At 37.5% G+C, this 16,818-nt stretch overlaps 3 protein-coding genes across 3 annotated transcripts; all 3 read left to right on the top strand.

The window, feature by feature from the left end:
• Nucleotides 1–461: 461 nt before the first annotated feature.
• On the top strand, nucleotides 462–7,335 carry sparcl1 (SPARC-like 1). The gene is given in 12 exon segments (XM_063882809.1): nucleotides 462–599; nucleotides 1,613–1,668; nucleotides 1,772–1,837; nucleotides 1,934–2,887; nucleotides 3,441–3,549; nucleotides 3,914–4,035; nucleotides 4,130–4,250; nucleotides 4,348–4,484; nucleotides 4,616–4,764; nucleotides 5,125–5,183; nucleotides 5,186–5,272; nucleotides 5,559–7,335. Coding segments are annotated over 11 exon segments (1,887 nt in total). The 5' UTR covers nucleotides 462–599; nucleotides 1,613–1,614; the 3' UTR covers nucleotides 5,588–7,335.
• Nucleotides 7,336–8,745: 1,410 nt separating this feature from the next.
• scpp9 (secretory calcium-binding phosphoprotein 9) lies at nucleotides 8,746–10,821 on the top strand. The gene is made up of 9 exons (XM_063884439.1): nucleotides 8,746–8,779; nucleotides 8,919–8,978; nucleotides 9,071–9,085; nucleotides 9,172–9,462; nucleotides 9,908–9,982; nucleotides 10,067–10,126; nucleotides 10,239–10,304; nucleotides 10,391–10,441; nucleotides 10,577–10,821. The coding sequence occupies exons 2-9, from the start codon at nucleotides 8,934–8,936 to the stop codon at nucleotides 10,643–10,645; spliced, it is 672 nt and encodes a 223-aa protein (XP_063740509.1). The 5' UTR covers nucleotides 8,746–8,779; nucleotides 8,919–8,933; the 3' UTR covers nucleotides 10,646–10,821.
• Nucleotides 10,822–12,230: 1,409 nt separating this feature from the next.
• On the top strand, nucleotides 12,231–14,635 carry odam (odontogenic, ameloblast associated). The gene is made up of 10 exons (XM_063884828.1): nucleotides 12,231–12,271; nucleotides 12,392–12,457; nucleotides 12,542–12,577; nucleotides 12,671–12,718; nucleotides 12,833–13,081; nucleotides 13,190–13,246; nucleotides 13,324–13,446; nucleotides 14,047–14,079; nucleotides 14,172–14,255; nucleotides 14,398–14,635. Exons 2-10 carry the CDS (start codon nucleotides 12,398–12,400, stop codon nucleotides 14,431–14,433), a joined length of 726 nt encoding a protein of 241 aa, XP_063740898.1. The 5' UTR covers nucleotides 12,231–12,271; nucleotides 12,392–12,397; the 3' UTR covers nucleotides 14,434–14,635.
• The last annotated feature ends 2,183 nt before the right edge of the window (nucleotides 14,636–16,818 follow it).

Here is a 16,818-nt window from a genome sequence, read left to right as displayed (position 1 = left end):
TTAATTCTCTCATAAACAAGCTAACAAAACAACTTGTTCAAATATTAATTTAACACAAATTCAATCCAACTTGAGATTGCAGACATGACTGATAAGGTAAACAGCACTAAAGCAAGATATCACGTTACTTATTTATCTATTTCAATATTAAGTGTGATTTAACAATGTGTCTACATATGATGAGCTTATACTCAACAACACACTTGTATTTTTTGTAAACATTTCAATAAAACATAGTCAAGAAATAATTAAAGAATAAATTAGTTTAAATAAAATTGAAATGATCCTTTTCTCTCCCTCTTTCTGAATCTCTGTAGCCCAAAGAACCTCCCAAAGTGTTGGCACCCTGAACCCAAAAAACGATGTGCATGTGTGTGTGTGTGTGTGTGTGTGTGTGTGTGTGTGTGTGTGTGTGTGTGTGTGTGTGTGTGTGTGTGTGTGTGTGTGTGTGTGTGTGTGTGTGTGTGTGTGTGTGTGTGTGTGTGTGCAGCTTGCCAGTTTATGTAGACAGTGTGAGCGCTGTCTCAAATACAAAAGGACACCTTCACAGGTTCAACACAGACGAGGATTCTCATTTCTCTTGTTACCGCCAGCCTCAGGTAAAATCCAAATAACAAAAATATTCAATTGATTTGCACACATATTAATTCATGAGCAACTCTAGATATGTGTGACTATATGCTGTTGACTCACTTTTACAAACGTGTTTTGTTTTTCACTAAGCCTAAGCTGGTTATACTGAAGATGTTTTATGATAGCCTTTGCTTTATGTTTAACTTAACTTTATGTAATGGTAAGCCCTACTTTATTTTGTGCAAAGAGATACTGACTAGATGTATACTAAGTAGCTATACATAATAAAGGAACATAATAAAGGAACTCAAAATTAAGCATTCTTATGGTTGTGTATACCCTTAACTTTTGTATTCATAAATACAAATCCTTAAATGATCAAATATTTAAAAAATAATAATGTTAAAGATGCATTTAAGAATATGATTTACAATATGAGATGAATGTTGATTTGTTTCTTTTTTAACATTACTTTATTATTGTTAAAATGAACTAACATTTTTTGATATACCACTTTGGGTGAATTTTCATACCCCGCCGCCCCCCCCCCCCCTGGCTGCACCTTTTTGGGGTTTAGTGGGCCAAACCAGAGATCCATTGTTCTCCTGGAAAGGCCCATAGTGTCTGTTTTGTTTCCGTCCAGAGAGACAAAAACGTTGTGGACTAAGTCAACTTTTTTCCAGTCTGGTAGTTTCTGATGTTTACTTTAGCTCTGAATGTGACTTTTGAGAGAGAGGCACATCTCAGAGGCCTGTAACCTTGACAACAGTGGAGGCCAATCCCGCAACTCTGCTGGTCATGAAAGTGTTGGCAGGACACACATTCATTCATTCCTTTTGACTTTGAGAAATTTGCCAAGTTCTTGTCTTTGTTTTGACCAGTTAGAAGTCAGATTATATTGTATTGGTTGTTGATATTGTGTTCTGTTGAAGCAGTATTGATGTTTCACCTCAGCAGTAATTCACACTAGTGTTAATGAGCATATGTTATTAAATTCAATTTCTGTCAAATGTTTAAACTATTATTTTCATTGTTTCAGGTATGAGGGCCTGCTTAGTATTCCTCTGCTTACTGTCAGCAACATTTGCCCTGTCTGTGAGTAATGTTTCTCTTAATTTGGTACTGAAAAGACGTGAGGTAGCGTGTTGTTGGTTGCAGTTTTTACATTAACTGATCAATTATCCCCATTACATAATAGGTTCAAAGTAAACCTCATGGAAAACATCATGGATTGCATAAGACTTCCCATAAAAACAAAGAAAAGGTAGCTGCAGGCCTCTTAAATAATTTCTCTAAAATATATTCGAACATAAAATGATTCTGTGTTGTTAAGTTAATATTTTCTTTCCTCAAAAATAAGGACATCATCGTAGAGGAGGCCAACGACTCACAGATCTTACCAACTGTAATCACATTTGAGGCCAGCAGCCAAGAGCAAGAAGATGAGGAACTGAGCTCCCAAGACAATGCTAATGCTAATGCTAACAAGCAGGAGGAAGAGTTTGAGGTGACTGAAAAGAGTGATAAACCTACTGCAGTCCTGCTTAGTGAAGAGGAGTTGGTAGACCTCCTGAAGAAAGAAGCAGAAGAAGAGCAGGAAGCAGAAGAGACAGTGCTAGAGGAAGTTGAGGCTGAGATGAACAAACGCAAGGAGGAGTCTGATGAGACTGTGGACACCATTGAGGAGGAGGAGGAGGAGGAGGAGGAGGAGGATGACAAACTACAGATGGAAGAACAGATTAAAGACAATGTTGGAGATGCAGAAATGCTGGAGAAAGAAGAGAAAGAGGTGGAAACGTCTGTTGAAATAGTAGCAGACAGAAAGGTGTTGCTGGAGGAAACAGATGGTAGCACAGATTCAGAAATACCTGTTGATCTTGACTACGCTGCTGATAGTGGCATCTCACAACCTCTACAGATTCTATCTGCTAAAACAAAACCCCACACTCCTGACAGCCAGCCTCCTTCAAAAGAAGACAGTAAAGAGAAGGAAACCAGTGACAAAAAACTGCCAACCATTGCAGGTGAAGAAGATGTCGAAAACACTCAGGCAGTGGACCCTGAAGAACTAAAGAGCAATACAGAGTCCCAACAGGCAGGAAAGGAAGAGGAGAAAAGCAAGAATGACAGTGGAAGCCACACCAAGGGAAAGACAAGGAAGCAGAAGAAGAACAAGCGTGCGAGGAAGCACTCTCCACAGAGTGAGGAAACACCGTCAGGACAGGAACAGAGCCAACATGATCCTCAGCCATCTGAAACCAGCAGCATTGACAATACAGTTCAAAAGGCCAAGAGGAGAAGGGCAGGAAAATGGGTAATGCATAATCTGCAAAGTTTATTTATTTATATTCCAAATGTTTTAATGGGTCACATAACTATACTTGTGAAAGTGGTCAGAAGAATGATATTAATGATGGCTGAATTCCTTTTAGCTTGATTTGAGATTCCTGTTATCTTGCATGCTGTGAGAAAGGAGTATTGTTTGTAACAAGCAAATCACATTAAGTAAAGGTTATAGTTTTTCTTTTATTTCACCTTTATTGAACCAACCTACCCTTTGAGATATAAACACTAGTTTGACCAGAAAAATACATTAAAACGGAAATACAGTCATCAAGCAAACAAGAGACTAAATTCAATTCTAATACAACTGTAACTTTTTCTCAGAAAGATGGACTATGAAACTTTTGAAATTTAGCCCGATTCAGAAACATGTCAGAGTAGTATCTACGTGTTGTTTATGCCCCCATGTGGACAAAACATGTTATTGCAGGTTTTCATTAAGGATAATGTGACTTCTGATTTTGGTTCATACATATTGGTTTTAAAATCTCAACATCTCAAAAATGATCATTATTCTTTTCCAGGGTCCTTTAGTAGGAATGAATCCAGTGCAGATAAGAGCCACAGTGGATCTCTACCCAGGATCCAGGCCCTCTCCTGGTGGAGGCATACATCGCACAGAAGCCCCTGCCGGTTAGTTAATTCAACAATCCCCCTTCTGACTAATGCATTATCCCAACAAACTCACATGGGAATCTGCTGACTGGATCATTTAGCTTAAACTTCCGCATGAATAGTGTCACTCTGCTTCACGGTCACTACCAAAACACAGCTCTGGGGGATTAGGAAAAGAATAATGGAGATCAAGTTGATTTGATCGCTGTGCAAACTCAAATGTCTGTGGAATGTAGGGGATGGCGTGTAGTGATTATAGATCATTGGTTTCCACAACACTCACTGGAAAAAAAATCAAGAACCTTATTCTTGATAACATTGGCTTTAACATTCAGACAGATCATAGGTCAAAGGTCATTGCAGTGCTTTATTTCCCTTGTAGATCCATGTGACAACTTCCCCTGCAAACGTGGAAAGACATGTAAACTCGATGCGGACAAAAAGCCAGGCTGTGTGTGTCAAGAGGTGGCAGATTGTCCTACCAGTGTAAATGAGTTTGATCATGTAAGTACAGATGATCTGTTTAAAGCTGAACTGGATTTGTTTTCAACAGCTGCTGGATTTTATTTTATTTTTGCTTGTTGTTCAACTTCTGTAGGTTTGTGGCACAAACAACAAAACATATGATACATCATGTGAACTCTTTGCCACCAAATGCAACCTGGAGGGCACTAAGAGAGGACACAGACTACACCTGGACTACACTGGGCCATGCAAACGTAAGCGTTATCCACAGAGTCTTGGGTATAAAAACAGTGTTTTGGTTTAACTATTGCGCATGGTTGATTCTGATCTTTCCTTCTGTTAATCTCTCAGTTATACCTCAATGTGTGGATACTGAGCTGGTCCAGTTCCCATTACGAATGAGGGATTGGCTGAAAAATGTGCTCCTGCAACTTTATGAACATGACTCCATGTCTCCTGGCTTCCTCACGCCTAAACAACGTTTTAGAGTAAGACAATATGTGGGACTCTCAGGCTTATTAAGCAACTATCTATTTTAATCTTGATTAAAAATTGGCCAGGAATGTATATGCATGTTTGTGAAAAGAAAAGAAGATGCATAATGTTCTTTATTCTGTAGGTGAAGAAAATCTTTGAGAGTGAGAGACGTCTTTATGCTGGTGATCACTCTGTTGAGCTGCTTGCACAGGACTTTGAGAAGAACTACAACATGTACATCTACCCAGTGCACTGGCAGTTTGCACAACTGGACCAACACCCTTCGGACAGGTACATTTTATCACTCTGTGCTTACCGTGAACTTTGGTTATTTAATTACGTTTTAAATGATCATAGAGTTATGACTGAATGGTTTCACTTGTAGACTATGTGTTTGAAATTGTATACTACACTGCAGTCCAAGCCAATGTTTTTGTTTATGTTGTTGATTCATCTCGTCATTTTCATGCCAAAAATACCAAGTATCTACATCAGGACTGACTTACATCGAATATATAACAATACCCTAGCCAGAACTAGGGTGGTTATATCGTAAAACCCACTAATGAATCTAAAGATTAAGAAAACTGTACTCTACATTAATTAGACACTCAAAAGGATCAAAATGGGTATTTTTTCCATCCTGTGCAGAATCTTGTCCCACTCTGAGCTGGCCCCACTTCGAGTCCCTCTGGTGCCGATGGAGCACTGCACTCCCGCTTCTTTCAAGAGTGCGACGCTGACAAGGACAAGCAGGTGTCCTTTAAAGAGTGGACTTCCTGTTTCGGTATTAAAAATGGTGAGAGCAACACAAAGTCACTAAGCTATTATGGTACACTTTTCTAATCATTGATTATTCTTTGGATCCATATGACACTACCTGAGAGTGAGACTGAGAGTTTGTACCTATTCACATAAGACATCTGAAGGATGAATTTAATGATAGTTACAGGAAATTAGTGCCATTACCAACATAATACTGTATTACGGGACAGTTTATGTTTTCATGTCTTGAAGTATATGGCAAATACTGTTGATGTTTGCAAATACTTTTTTTAAAACATACATTTTTTTTCACTTCACAGATGATATGGATGTCAACCTACTGTTCTGAGCTCCAGTTTGTACCTCACCTTCAATACAATCCGGTTTAGGTGCTCCAACAGACTAAAGCATCCATAAACCTCTGTAACATTAGGAAATCTGACAGATACAGATTGTAGAAACTCCTTCTTATTTCCTATTTAAGTGTTGGTGGTCATTGCTGTTGTCATGTTTCAGGCTAAGCTTGGACCTTTGCATATTTGTGTTGTAATTTAGACTAAGCAGCTAGAATCATTATATTATAATATAAGAAATTGTGTCGTTTAGCTGGTTTTATCCACAAAGGTTCTAATGCATTCCAAATTGGGGAAAAGTTTACATCAGCTCATTATAAGAAAAGTTGTTGTACATATAGTACTAAACTTCAGAAGAACTGGGGTTTGTATGTAAGAGGGATTTAGTAAATAACTCTTTAAATCAAGATTAAATACACTTGTGTTACAAAATGTAAAAAAAAAAGATCTTGTGTTTCTTATCTTAGTAGAACACTTCTATAAATGTTTGTATTTGCATTGACGTTTCATTGTAGATCTAATTAAAGCTTTATTGACAGCTGAGCACTTGCACATTCTCATGTCGAAGTATAGTTCAGTGCACCCGTTGTTAATGATGACTTTCTTTACACTCTTGTAATAAAGTTATAGCATTATATTGGTTGGGATGTATCAGTTTATGCTTTAATATGATGTTTTTTCACTTTCAATATCCCCTATACCACCATGACATGAGAATATGACCTTGGCAACAATAGTTTTTAGAAATGCAAGTCACTGATAACTGGTTAAGTTTTGCCACATAATCCTTAATAACGGCCTTCTGTAAGATAACAAAGCAAAAAATAGCCTGCAGCATGGTCATGATGATTACAGTGACTTGTTGTTTTGAGATAAAGAGCTGGACTCTGATTGGACCTTTGTTAGTGATCACTGAATCTGGCACTCTCTATATAAGCACAGCAAGAAGCAACTCTGCACCTGTCGCCTGTCTGCTGTGACTGAGAATAAACATGTTCTGCACACTGTGGATTCTCTTATACACCTTTGCTCTTGTGGTGGAGGGTGGTGTGTCTTCAGGGAGTGCTGAAGCACTTGCCAATGGGGGAGTGAATAATAATAGAGCAGCAGCTGGTAACAATGCCAACGTTGGGGGTCAAAATGGGATCCCACTAAACGGTCAGCCCCTTGTGGGACACTTAGTCCAACTTGGCGGCTCCTTTTTTATCCAGCCAGTTGGAAACCAAGTAGGTCAGCCTCCTCTGCAGCAGCTGATTCCCATCGGAGCTCTCCCACAAGGTGGGGCATTTCTTGTGGGGCAGGGAAGCGCTGTCAATGTGAATCCACAGGGGCAGATGACTCAGGGTGTCGGGGCTGGGCCGGTCACACTGTATGCCGTGCTGCCGCAGGGAAATGTTGGAGGAAACCCACAGGGCTCCCTGTTGACTCCTGGCCAGGTGCAGCTGATCTCAGTAGCCGGTCTAAACAACCAGCCACAGCCGGGAGTCGCTGGTGGGAGGGCGGCTGGTGGAGTGAGGTTTCAGCGTTCACTTGCAGCTCGCCTCAGGAGGACGCAGTTTCCCGTGATGAAGGTGGTGGCAGCCGATGAGGATGAAGAATGCTCTGGGACAGATTTCGAGGAGAAGCAAACAAAATGAGACAACTGTCAACAATATGTCATGATTCAATCCCCTAATCCTGCTCATGCTTGAATGTTATAAATCATTATCATCATAACTAATGATCAATAAATTATGGAAGTCAATTGCTGAATCTTTGTTGAGTCTTAGTTCCAACATCAATGAAATACTTGTTTGTTTTCACATCAACCTGCAGCCAAAAATATGTCTGTTAAAGCAAAAACACTAAACAACATCAACCAGCGTCATGGGTGTGATTCATCTGATGCTATTATTTTTGTGTATGAGACTGGTACAAATATGCACACATTTCTATTTACAGTACCCTGTTTGTAGCTTCTTGGTACATAGTGATTAAGGTCTCTAAAAAGGATATATATGCTAGGGCCATTATTCGCATCTTTGCAGAACAGACTCCTGTTTAATGAATCCTCTCTGTGACATATGAAAAAATAAGAATCCTTATTAAATAGATAAATCCTGCATATTTACATAATTACATTGGGAAGTGCAACATTAAACTACAAACATGAAAAACTGTTACTTGATTTGAACTGCATGACAGTGTGTAATTAGAACAAAGCTCCAGACCAGACTTCCTCAGAGGGTGTTTACCTGGCCGGCTGCGGGCTGCCCAGACAGCAGCAAAAGCAAAAAAAACCTTTCCCAGACAGCCTCAGTATGTGACAACATATCCAGCCAACCACACTGGGGATACATTTAATGTCCCTAAACATCTTGAGAATTTGATGCTGATGAAACATGAACAATATCTGCAACTTATCTGGGCAAGAATGAAGGGTTTAGAAATGAACGCTGTCTGACAGTGTCATCACTGCTGAGTTGTTGTGCAGTATGAGTTGTTATTTTAATGCCTGTGTGAGTTAAATCAGCTTAAGGCAATTATAACACAAATTGCATTAGGACTTTTCTTGAGACAGTACTAGTATTCTTTAAAATATATATATATATATATATATATATATTATTAGTGAAATTAAAGAACAGAAGTTTTTATTCTTATAGCTGTTTTCCTGATGTCCCAATAATCCTCTCATAAATAGCATGCTCCTCACAGGGTATATTTCTTAATTACATTCAGGCATACAATGACGTTTTTTCTAATTTCTCAAGAAAATCCCTTAAAGATGATGTCAGTTGTTTGCCTCCTGTGACCACAACCCGCAACATTTAGATGGTTCATAGTGGATTTTGGTCAGTGGCTTTCAGAAACCCCCACAAACCATCTCTTAGACAATGAATCTCTGTGTTATTGTTTGCGGTCACTCAGCTGTGTCGAGAACAATGTAAAATGATTGAACAGGGTGAAGTGAGTTGAAAATAAGTACCTTGCTGTAACAATTCTTTAAATCATGCTCTGTAGAAAAAGCAGATGTCATATCAGAAGGTATATGACACATAGGTGACAAATATAGTTTATGAACAAATCAGTGCTCTCCTTTCTAATTGGCTCATAATAATCTCTGGGACTGATAAAAGGTGCTCTAAATTCAGAGAGCAACTATAGTCCTCCTTGGCACATAACACTTCAGAGGAAAATAAATAAAGGTATGGATTGCACACTTGAGATTTTATAACAATGTGTGGGTGCAATCCCACATAAAAATACTAATGTTTCCCAAAAATATTAGTTTTTAATGAGTTGATGTAATGATATAATGTAAATATTCTGCTTTTTTTTTTATAGGTTTCAGACTGTAAAATGAAGCTTCTTCTCCTTACAACATTTTTAGCAACCATCTGCTATGTGAGTATAATCCATACATTAATTTGTCTATGTATCAATCTTACATACAAAGCAGTGTATGTAATTGTCTGTTCTCTCTTTACTTATTGCAGGTCAATGCAGGCAAGGTAAGAAACACTTCTTATAATTGATGTGTCAATATTGCCATTGTCAAATTATGTTTATTAAGAATTGATTTCTCCCCCTCACACAGACACAGAGGATGTTGGCAGCTATGCTTGGTATGAACCCTGGGATGATGGCAGGTATGAACCCAGGGATGATGGCAGGTATGAACCCAGGGATGATGGCAGGTATGAACCCAGGGATGATGGCAGGTATGAACCCTGGGATGATGGCAGGTATGAACCCTGGGATGATGGCAGGTCTGAACAGAGGAATAGCAAATGGAGTGATGAACCCTGGGATACTGGCTGGAGGCCTGAACCCTGCCATGTTAGCTGGTGGAGGGGCAGGTTTCATCGGGCAGCCGCAGTTCGCCCAGGTGAGTCTTTCAGGTTGTCATTGATCATATTAGTTTTACTATTATTAAAATAACTGTATTATATCCTTGCATTCATCTGGGTGTTAGTAGCTGGCTATAAAAGATCAGAACTTGGTGTAAAAACAATCCTTTAAACAAATATAAATAATCCTTTAAATAAATATAAATACATTGGCATGCTGAAAAAGATAATATATAATGCCAAAACATGTCCAGTACATGCATGGTACAACAATACATTTGGTAAAAGGTATTTGTTTCATATGATCTCTTAACTACACCACAAGATGGTAATGTTGGAATTCACAGCCAGCTAATGCATTATATGATTTTTGTCACTATACAACAATATTGACAAAATATCTTATTTGAATCACCATTTAAATAGCAAAACTAAAACACAAAGACCCTAACATAAACAATTGCATCTCTCCCTCTCTTGTAGTTTGTTCCAGGAGTTCCTGCTTTTGCTGCACCAGCCCCTATTGCCAATGTGTACGCAGTCCCTGCAGTCAATGGGGTTAGTGTTGCACACACTGTTGTTTCAGGCTTTATAGTACCACAAAAAACAACAACATTGATTTATGTCTTTCCTTTCTGGCAGTTTCCCTTCATGGGAGGGCCTCAAGTGGCACGAATGAATCCTCCTCAGCAGCCACAGATGGTAATCAATCTTCCTTTCATCTCATCACAACACAATTTATTACAGCCAACATGATGCTTTGATGACATAAAAGAAACCAATTGAATAACTAAATCTTGCTGCCTTTGTTTAGGGGGTCCCAGGTGGTGCCATGCAACAGCAGCTTCCTCCTCAGCCTGATCCATTCAGAAGACTCAGGGTAGCAACCAAATGAACTTTATTTTCAATGACTGTTAATACTGATGAACGCTTCTCTGGCTAACTGTTGTTTTTTTCACTCTCCAGCGTCAGATAAGTAAAAAGGACAACACCTTTAAGACCACTGTGGATACCCAGGTAATAGTATGCAGTTTACAAGAAAAGTTGCAGATGTGGATAACCTCATCAACACTCTCTGATATCAGTACATGTCTTTCCATTTCACTGTTATTTTTGATTTCTCATTCATTCACTCTTTGTTCATTTTCTTAGATTCCAGCTCCCACTGAAACTACAACAACTACTCCCTGTGAGGAACAAATTCGTCATGAAGATTATTAAGATTACACTGATACACTATAATCAGATATGCAAGAAGTATCAAAGTGATGATGAATCTTGACTTGTATGATTTTTTTCTCGACCAATGACAATTTGACAACTGTTTGTGTTATTAATTATTTTTAAACTTTAGACTAACTTAATGATTGTGTGGCATGTTAACTGTGAAATAAAATAAACGATTCTTTAATAAAAGTTTGTGTTGTTGAATCCACTGATTTTCTCCAATGTATTAAACATTCTCACCAAATCTGTACTTATTATTGCACCTTATAGTGGATCTCTGCTGCCATCTAAAGGTTAATACGTATTGAAATACATGAAACAACACTTTCTCAAGAACAATACAATTTAATGTAGCTTAATTATTGTGCTGACAAGCAAAAAAACAAACAAACAATAAATGTTTATTTGTTTTAACAAAGCCAATAATAAAGGGGGCTTTTTAGGGTTTCATGTGCATTTGAGGTTAATAAAAATATGGTGAGGACTTACGCACCAGACAGCTAATGCTGGAGTGAGCTATGGTGGTGCAACATGAAACATCTGTCCCATAAAGGTTTTTTTTTCATGGAAGAGATTTTTTACACAAATGGGAAAATCTGGTGTAAATAATATTTGAAACTGTCATGATGCTTGGATAGAACGCAGCCATCGCTAATGTTATTAGTACTACCTGTGCTTTTGCTGCTATAAACAGTCAAAATATCAGCTGCGAAAAGGGTTATTGTTCACTCTACAGATTTACAAACAGGGTCAAGTTTAAGTTAAAGTATACAATTAATTTTAGCCTGAAATAAGACACAGCCAAGCACAACAATTTAACTAATCAAAAATGCATGTTAGCATTAAAAATGCATTACAGTTCAAATATATTCCCTAGCTTTTGAATTGTTTATCATGACTGTTTAAGACAATTGCTGCTGTGCCTTGTAAACTATGGATATGTAAAAGTTATACACCCTTGGATACTGTTGTTGGATTATTTGTATTCATATATTCATTACTGCGTATCATCAACATAAATTCTAACTCAGTCAATTCTTATTATCTATAATTAACCAATTAGATGGCAACACCAGTTGGTGCATGATAAACAACTTGTGACAAATGTCTGACAATAAGCTCCCAGCTCATGTGCCTTTTTTTCTCATGACAAGCCAAAAAATATGTTGGGTTTCAATGTCTGTAATTAAATCCAGAAGAACCACACTTGTAAACTAGGTACATAAACTTTACTCGAGAGAACATTAAAGAAGTGTACTTTACTAAAACAGCCCTTTAAACCAAAAGTCATTGGCCTGTTAAAGCAAAACGCTCATCTATATGCTATAATGTTCGTGGAAAGCACATACAATTCAAAACTCAGATTCTTCAGAGATTTGTTAAGAACTTGACACAGACCGTGTCATGGTGCTTAGAGACACAAATTACATTTAATAACATACTTACCTGTCCTGTGTTGTAAATGTCTGAGTCTGAGGCCATGAGAAATGTCTGTCACTGACCACACATTGTCTGGAGGGGTGGGCAGTTGACTATATCAGCTCACATGAAGAATTTAAAAGGAATATCGACAGGGTGAGGAGACAGTCACACAACAAGAAAAACAGAACCAGAGAAACGGTAAGATGATTTTGTAACGCTCATGTTTCTAGTGAAAGTTATTTTTTTGTCCTTAAGAAATGTATATAAGGATATGGAGGTATTGATCAAACCATGTTTTATGTTTCTTATGGACTCTAGGACATCATGAAGCTGCAGACTGCTCTTGTGTTGATTTGCCTATTCAGGACTAGCTTTTCTCTACCAGTGAGTTAGATTTCTTGCTAAAGTAAATACTTGTTATGTCATCTGAAATGGCAGAGATAAAGTGTTATTTTTTGTGTTTTACAGTTGCAGATTGGAATTATTGCAAGCAACAGCAATGAGGTAAATATAGCTTTTTGTTTCTGTCTGTTAAATAAAGTTGAAATAGGTATACAGGAATCATTTGATCAAGTTTAATATAACCCCGTTGTTTAGATCTTACGACTGAATGGACTAACTCTTGCAACTCTGGGACAAACACAGGTACTGAAAAATGTTTTGCTATACATTTACCACCTTAAGTTACAACACATTGTCAGATGATAGAGTTTCAATTTGTGAATAAAAGTAATATGAATTAAATATCCTATTCTCCAGGGCTCTTCAATATTACCCCAGTATGTGCTGCAGCAGCAGCAGCCTGAGGTGTTGTTCACTCCACAGGTGGTGAACTTCAACCCTCAATTAGCCAATCCGTTTGGCCCCCAGGTGCCCCAGCTCTTTTTCCCAAACCAGGGCAACCAAATCACGCCAATGTTGTTCCCCAACGGCCAGCAAGAGCAGGTTGGACCTCCACAGGATCCCAATGCTCCTGATGTTCCTCACCAGGCCCAAAACCCTTTTCAGGTGCAACCAAACAGCATGAACACTTCCTAATTACTCAATGTTATCGCTTCACATGCTGCTCCTTACAGTCATATAGAGAAATTATTAACTTTTTAAAATCTCCTTTAGATGTTTCCACAATTTCAATACCCATCTTATGGATTTCCTCAGTTTCCCAGACAGCAGGTAAAGGAAAACATTTGAACCTTAACATCTTTATTGTGATGCCCACTGCAGATTCACAGTGATTCCTTTATCCACAGGGCTTCCCTTACTTTATGCCTTCTTATGGCTATCCCCAGCAGAGGAACACTGCTGTGATGCAGCCCAACAACGGCCAGCAGAAGCTGGAGAGAACCACACAGAGACCACAGCTCCCTCTGCAGGTGAGACACAATATGGCATGAAATAAACCTCCCTGACTGAATAGAGATTTGCTTGGTAGAGGGCAGCCTAGATGTCTCTATCTTATATCTGCTACATATTTACTGAATAAAGCAACACGAAGAGCTACTACTAAATAATACTTAATAGGGGTTGTGTCTAGCAGCATCCCCTTTGCCCCTTTAATTAAGGGTAAGAAAAACCACTTAAGGTAAAACTTAATGATAACAACATAGCTGCAGATGCCGAGTCATCTGCGGTGACTCTGAAGCTAAATCGACTGTCTGCCTTTTGACCACACGCTGCTGAAATCGTGTTACCTCAGTCCCATTACAGTGTTGAATAAGTAATTGTAACACATTTGCACTGCTGCAAGATGCAGTTTCTCAAATTTGTCTTTTCCTCATTTATTTTTTGACTTTTACAGCTGATGGTTGAACATCAGATAGTACCTGGTTCATTATGCTTCATTGTGAATGATGTTAATGTCTATGGTTTGGTGTCTCAGCATGTCATTTTTGTTTCTTATTATAACATTTGAATGAAATATGTAGGAATATATTTATTATATGTATTTACTTTGCATATTTTCCCATTTTCAGCAGCCTTCTCAGCCTAAGGTGCAAACTGAAAAAGTGAGTACAACCTATTGATTACTAATAAACCAAGGAGACCAATGTGCACCAGTCTCCACTAATTGCTGTGTTTTTGTAATTTTCTGCATCAGACATGGCCAATGGGGACCAAGAAAGAGTCGACTACAATTCCTCCTGATCCTCGTGGTGACACCTCGGGCCCAGGGATTGATGAGGTACAATTTTAAATATTGATGCCTTTGAAGCTTTTGCACTTTCATTTGTATGCACACAAACAAATCCTTGATTTATAACAATATATCAATGTCAACATTTCCAGGAATTCAGAATTGTTTTTGTTTTGTTTTGTTTCTCCAGGGTAACTCCAACTTCCCCTTCCTTTTTGAGCCTTAGATGGGAAATAACAACATATCAATCATTCAAAATTCATCTGTGTGTTCGGCCACATCCCTTATTTTTCTGCAATATGTAATGGGGTGTGCTTTCTCCCAAATGCAATTTATACTTTTTATACTACACAGAAACCATCTTACTTGTTTCAGGAATTTGCTCCTCGCTTTCAAAACACGTCGAATAAAGAACTTTGCTAAAGTAATTTGTTTAAGACATTTATTGTAATACACAGAAATGATGATTTTACGGGTAAATCCTGAATAACACAAATATTTTTTCAGAATATACTACAGGATAGAAAACCACAATCTTCTTCAAAGCTGGTTGATTGAACATGTTGTTTTCTTCCCGAGGACAGAGGGGATGACATTGTAAACACAATATGGCAGATTATGTTCAGGTGATTCATTTTAATTATTATCTCTCCAATTAACTCCTTCACCTTACAAAGTTGTCAGAAATCTTCATCTCCAGCATATTCACCAAGGGTTATCTTGAAAAAAAAAGAAGTTCAAATTAAACAAACATCTCCAATCAACATTTGCAAAGATTTATTTAAATGGGAAAGAAGTTAGATTTTTATTTATTTAGCTTATTTCAAAATAATGTATTTCCCATTTCAATGTAAAATACAATGATTTTCGATGATTGAACTGGTGAATTAATTGGAGTTTTGCATTACCATGTTTGAAGATTATATAATATATACAAGTCAATTCATATATAATTATTGTCTGTACTTACAGGTTTCAAAACCCCAAACTCAACAGAGACCATGTTCTTTGAATGTAAAAAGAGAAATGATTATTATCATTGAAATATGTATATATTAAATATCAGAGAGATACGTATATACATTAAACATCAGGGAGATTACCGGTTCTGTGGCATTGTAGATTAGTTTCACGTATTGCTGAAAAAAGATGAAGACACACATAAACCAAAATGCAAAAATCAAGCAAAATTCTTAAGTGTAAACTTGCAGCAAAAGTGAACAAAAAATCATATTTTTAGTTTTTTTTAACTATTATTAAAGTTTGACAAACAGCCAGCGTACCGTAATCTTTGGAGGCCCGTGTCTTCCTCCCTGTTAAAAGAGTAAAAGTAAAAATCACATTCCCTCTATGTCTGAGCTTTGATAAGGCAACCATTGCTGAGATAAATAAGTGTTTATACCCGATGATGGCGAGATCCCCTTTCACCATGCTAGGAATGGAGTGGAGTCATTAGAATGTATTGATAATTAAACATTCATAATTGTGATTTTTGTAATTAGTTAAGCATGAAAAACTAAATGTTTTGAAATTGATTCTTCAGAAAAATACCTTCGGTGCCAGAAATATGTTCTCCCCCTGTCGGATTTTCACACAAAATGTCAGTGAAATATTAACATTTTTTAAATTATTACTAGATAGTGTAATTTACAACATACAGAGAGTGGTTTCATATTTTTAGTTAATTAAATGATTTTGTTTACCTCCTTCAGAGACACATCAGTGGTGTTCTATGAACAAATTGCCACATGGTTAGTTAAAAAATATTTGGCCTGTCGTGTCAAGCATACGTGACCTGTATAAAACATTTAAATTATTTTTAATTATATAAGTCATAATCTTACCTGAAATGTAACGTTGTCAACCTTAAAAGGAATTACAAAGAAAGAAAATCTGAGTTTTTGCCAAAAGCTCTATTTATATCACATGACAAAAAGCCTACCTTGAACGAAGGGGAAAACACCTAAAACAAAAAAGAAATCATTTTGATAAATCTTTTATCATGACTCAAGACCATACCAATGTTAAAGTTGAATAGTAAGTGCTTTCAAAGGCAGCCATCAAATACTGGTTCAGAATAAAAGACTAAAGCAACAGACCTAAAATGTACTAGATTCTTTATCAAAATAAAATGAACAGTAAATAGAAGGAGTATGGGACCGTATAAGGGCCACCCAGTGTCCCTGATGAGAATACTTTAATGAAGTAGAGACTAAATAATTACACTCTGTATTTCTTTTCAATTTGGGTACAGTTATACTATCTTTGTAAGCTTACCAGTTCAACAGGGTACCTCCTGTTGGGCCTGCTGCCTCTTGAAGGTCCTCTGTGTCCCCTATGCCTGCCGAACCTGGGAAGAGTGTCTCCAGGTGCATCGAACATGAAACCAGGAGCCTGGGACAAGGAGATATACAATGCTATGTACTATAACAATGTAATAAACTAAAACGAAAAGGTAAAGTATGGCATGTTTCAGTAGGTCTTGATAACCACAATGTCTAAGCCAAATGTCAAAGTTTATATTTTGTGAGGTATTCTTAATCTTTTGAAAGGGACTTGCCTATAATTTAGTGTAACTGGGTCAGATCTAATGTCAACTCTTGTTCACATA

Source organism: Eleginops maclovinus, chromosome 5, assembly GCF_036324505.1.
Source record: "Eleginops maclovinus isolate JMC-PN-2008 ecotype Puerto Natales chromosome 5, JC_Emac_rtc_rv5, whole genome shotgun sequence".
Taxonomy (NCBI): domain Eukaryota; kingdom Metazoa; phylum Chordata; class Actinopteri; order Perciformes; family Eleginopidae; genus Eleginops; species Eleginops maclovinus.
Note: the sequence above shows the minus strand (reverse complement) of the source record. Positions and strands in the feature narration are given on the sequence as shown.

What these genes read in the sequence shown, in the direction of transcription:
- scpp9 (XM_063884439.1), top strand. Translation starts at nt 8,934, where the DNA reads ATGAAGCTTCTTCTCCTTACAACATTTTTAGCAACCATCTGCTAT. An exon ending in GGCAGCCGCAGTTCGCCCAG is followed by an intron (nt 9,463 to 9,907) that starts GTGAGTCTTTCA and finishes CCTCTCTTGTAG; the next exon opens with TTTGTTCCAGGAGTTCCTGC. An exon ending in CAGTCCCTGCAGTCAATGGG is followed by an intron (nt 9,983 to 10,066) that starts GTTAGTGTTGCA and finishes CCTTTCTGGCAG; the next exon opens with TTTCCCTTCATGGGAGGGCC.
- odam (XM_063884828.1), top strand. Translation starts at nt 12,398, where the DNA reads ATGAAGCTGCAGACTGCTCTTGTGTTGATTTGCCTATTCAGGACTAGC. An exon ending in TTGCAAGCAACAGCAATGAG is followed by an intron (nt 12,578 to 12,670) that starts GTAAATATAGCT and finishes CCCGTTGTTTAG; the next exon opens with ATCTTACGACTGAATGGACT. An exon ending in CGGGCCCAGGGATTGATGAG is followed by an intron (nt 14,256 to 14,397) that starts GTACAATTTTAA and finishes TTGTTTCTCCAG; the next exon opens with GGTAACTCCAACTTCCCCTT.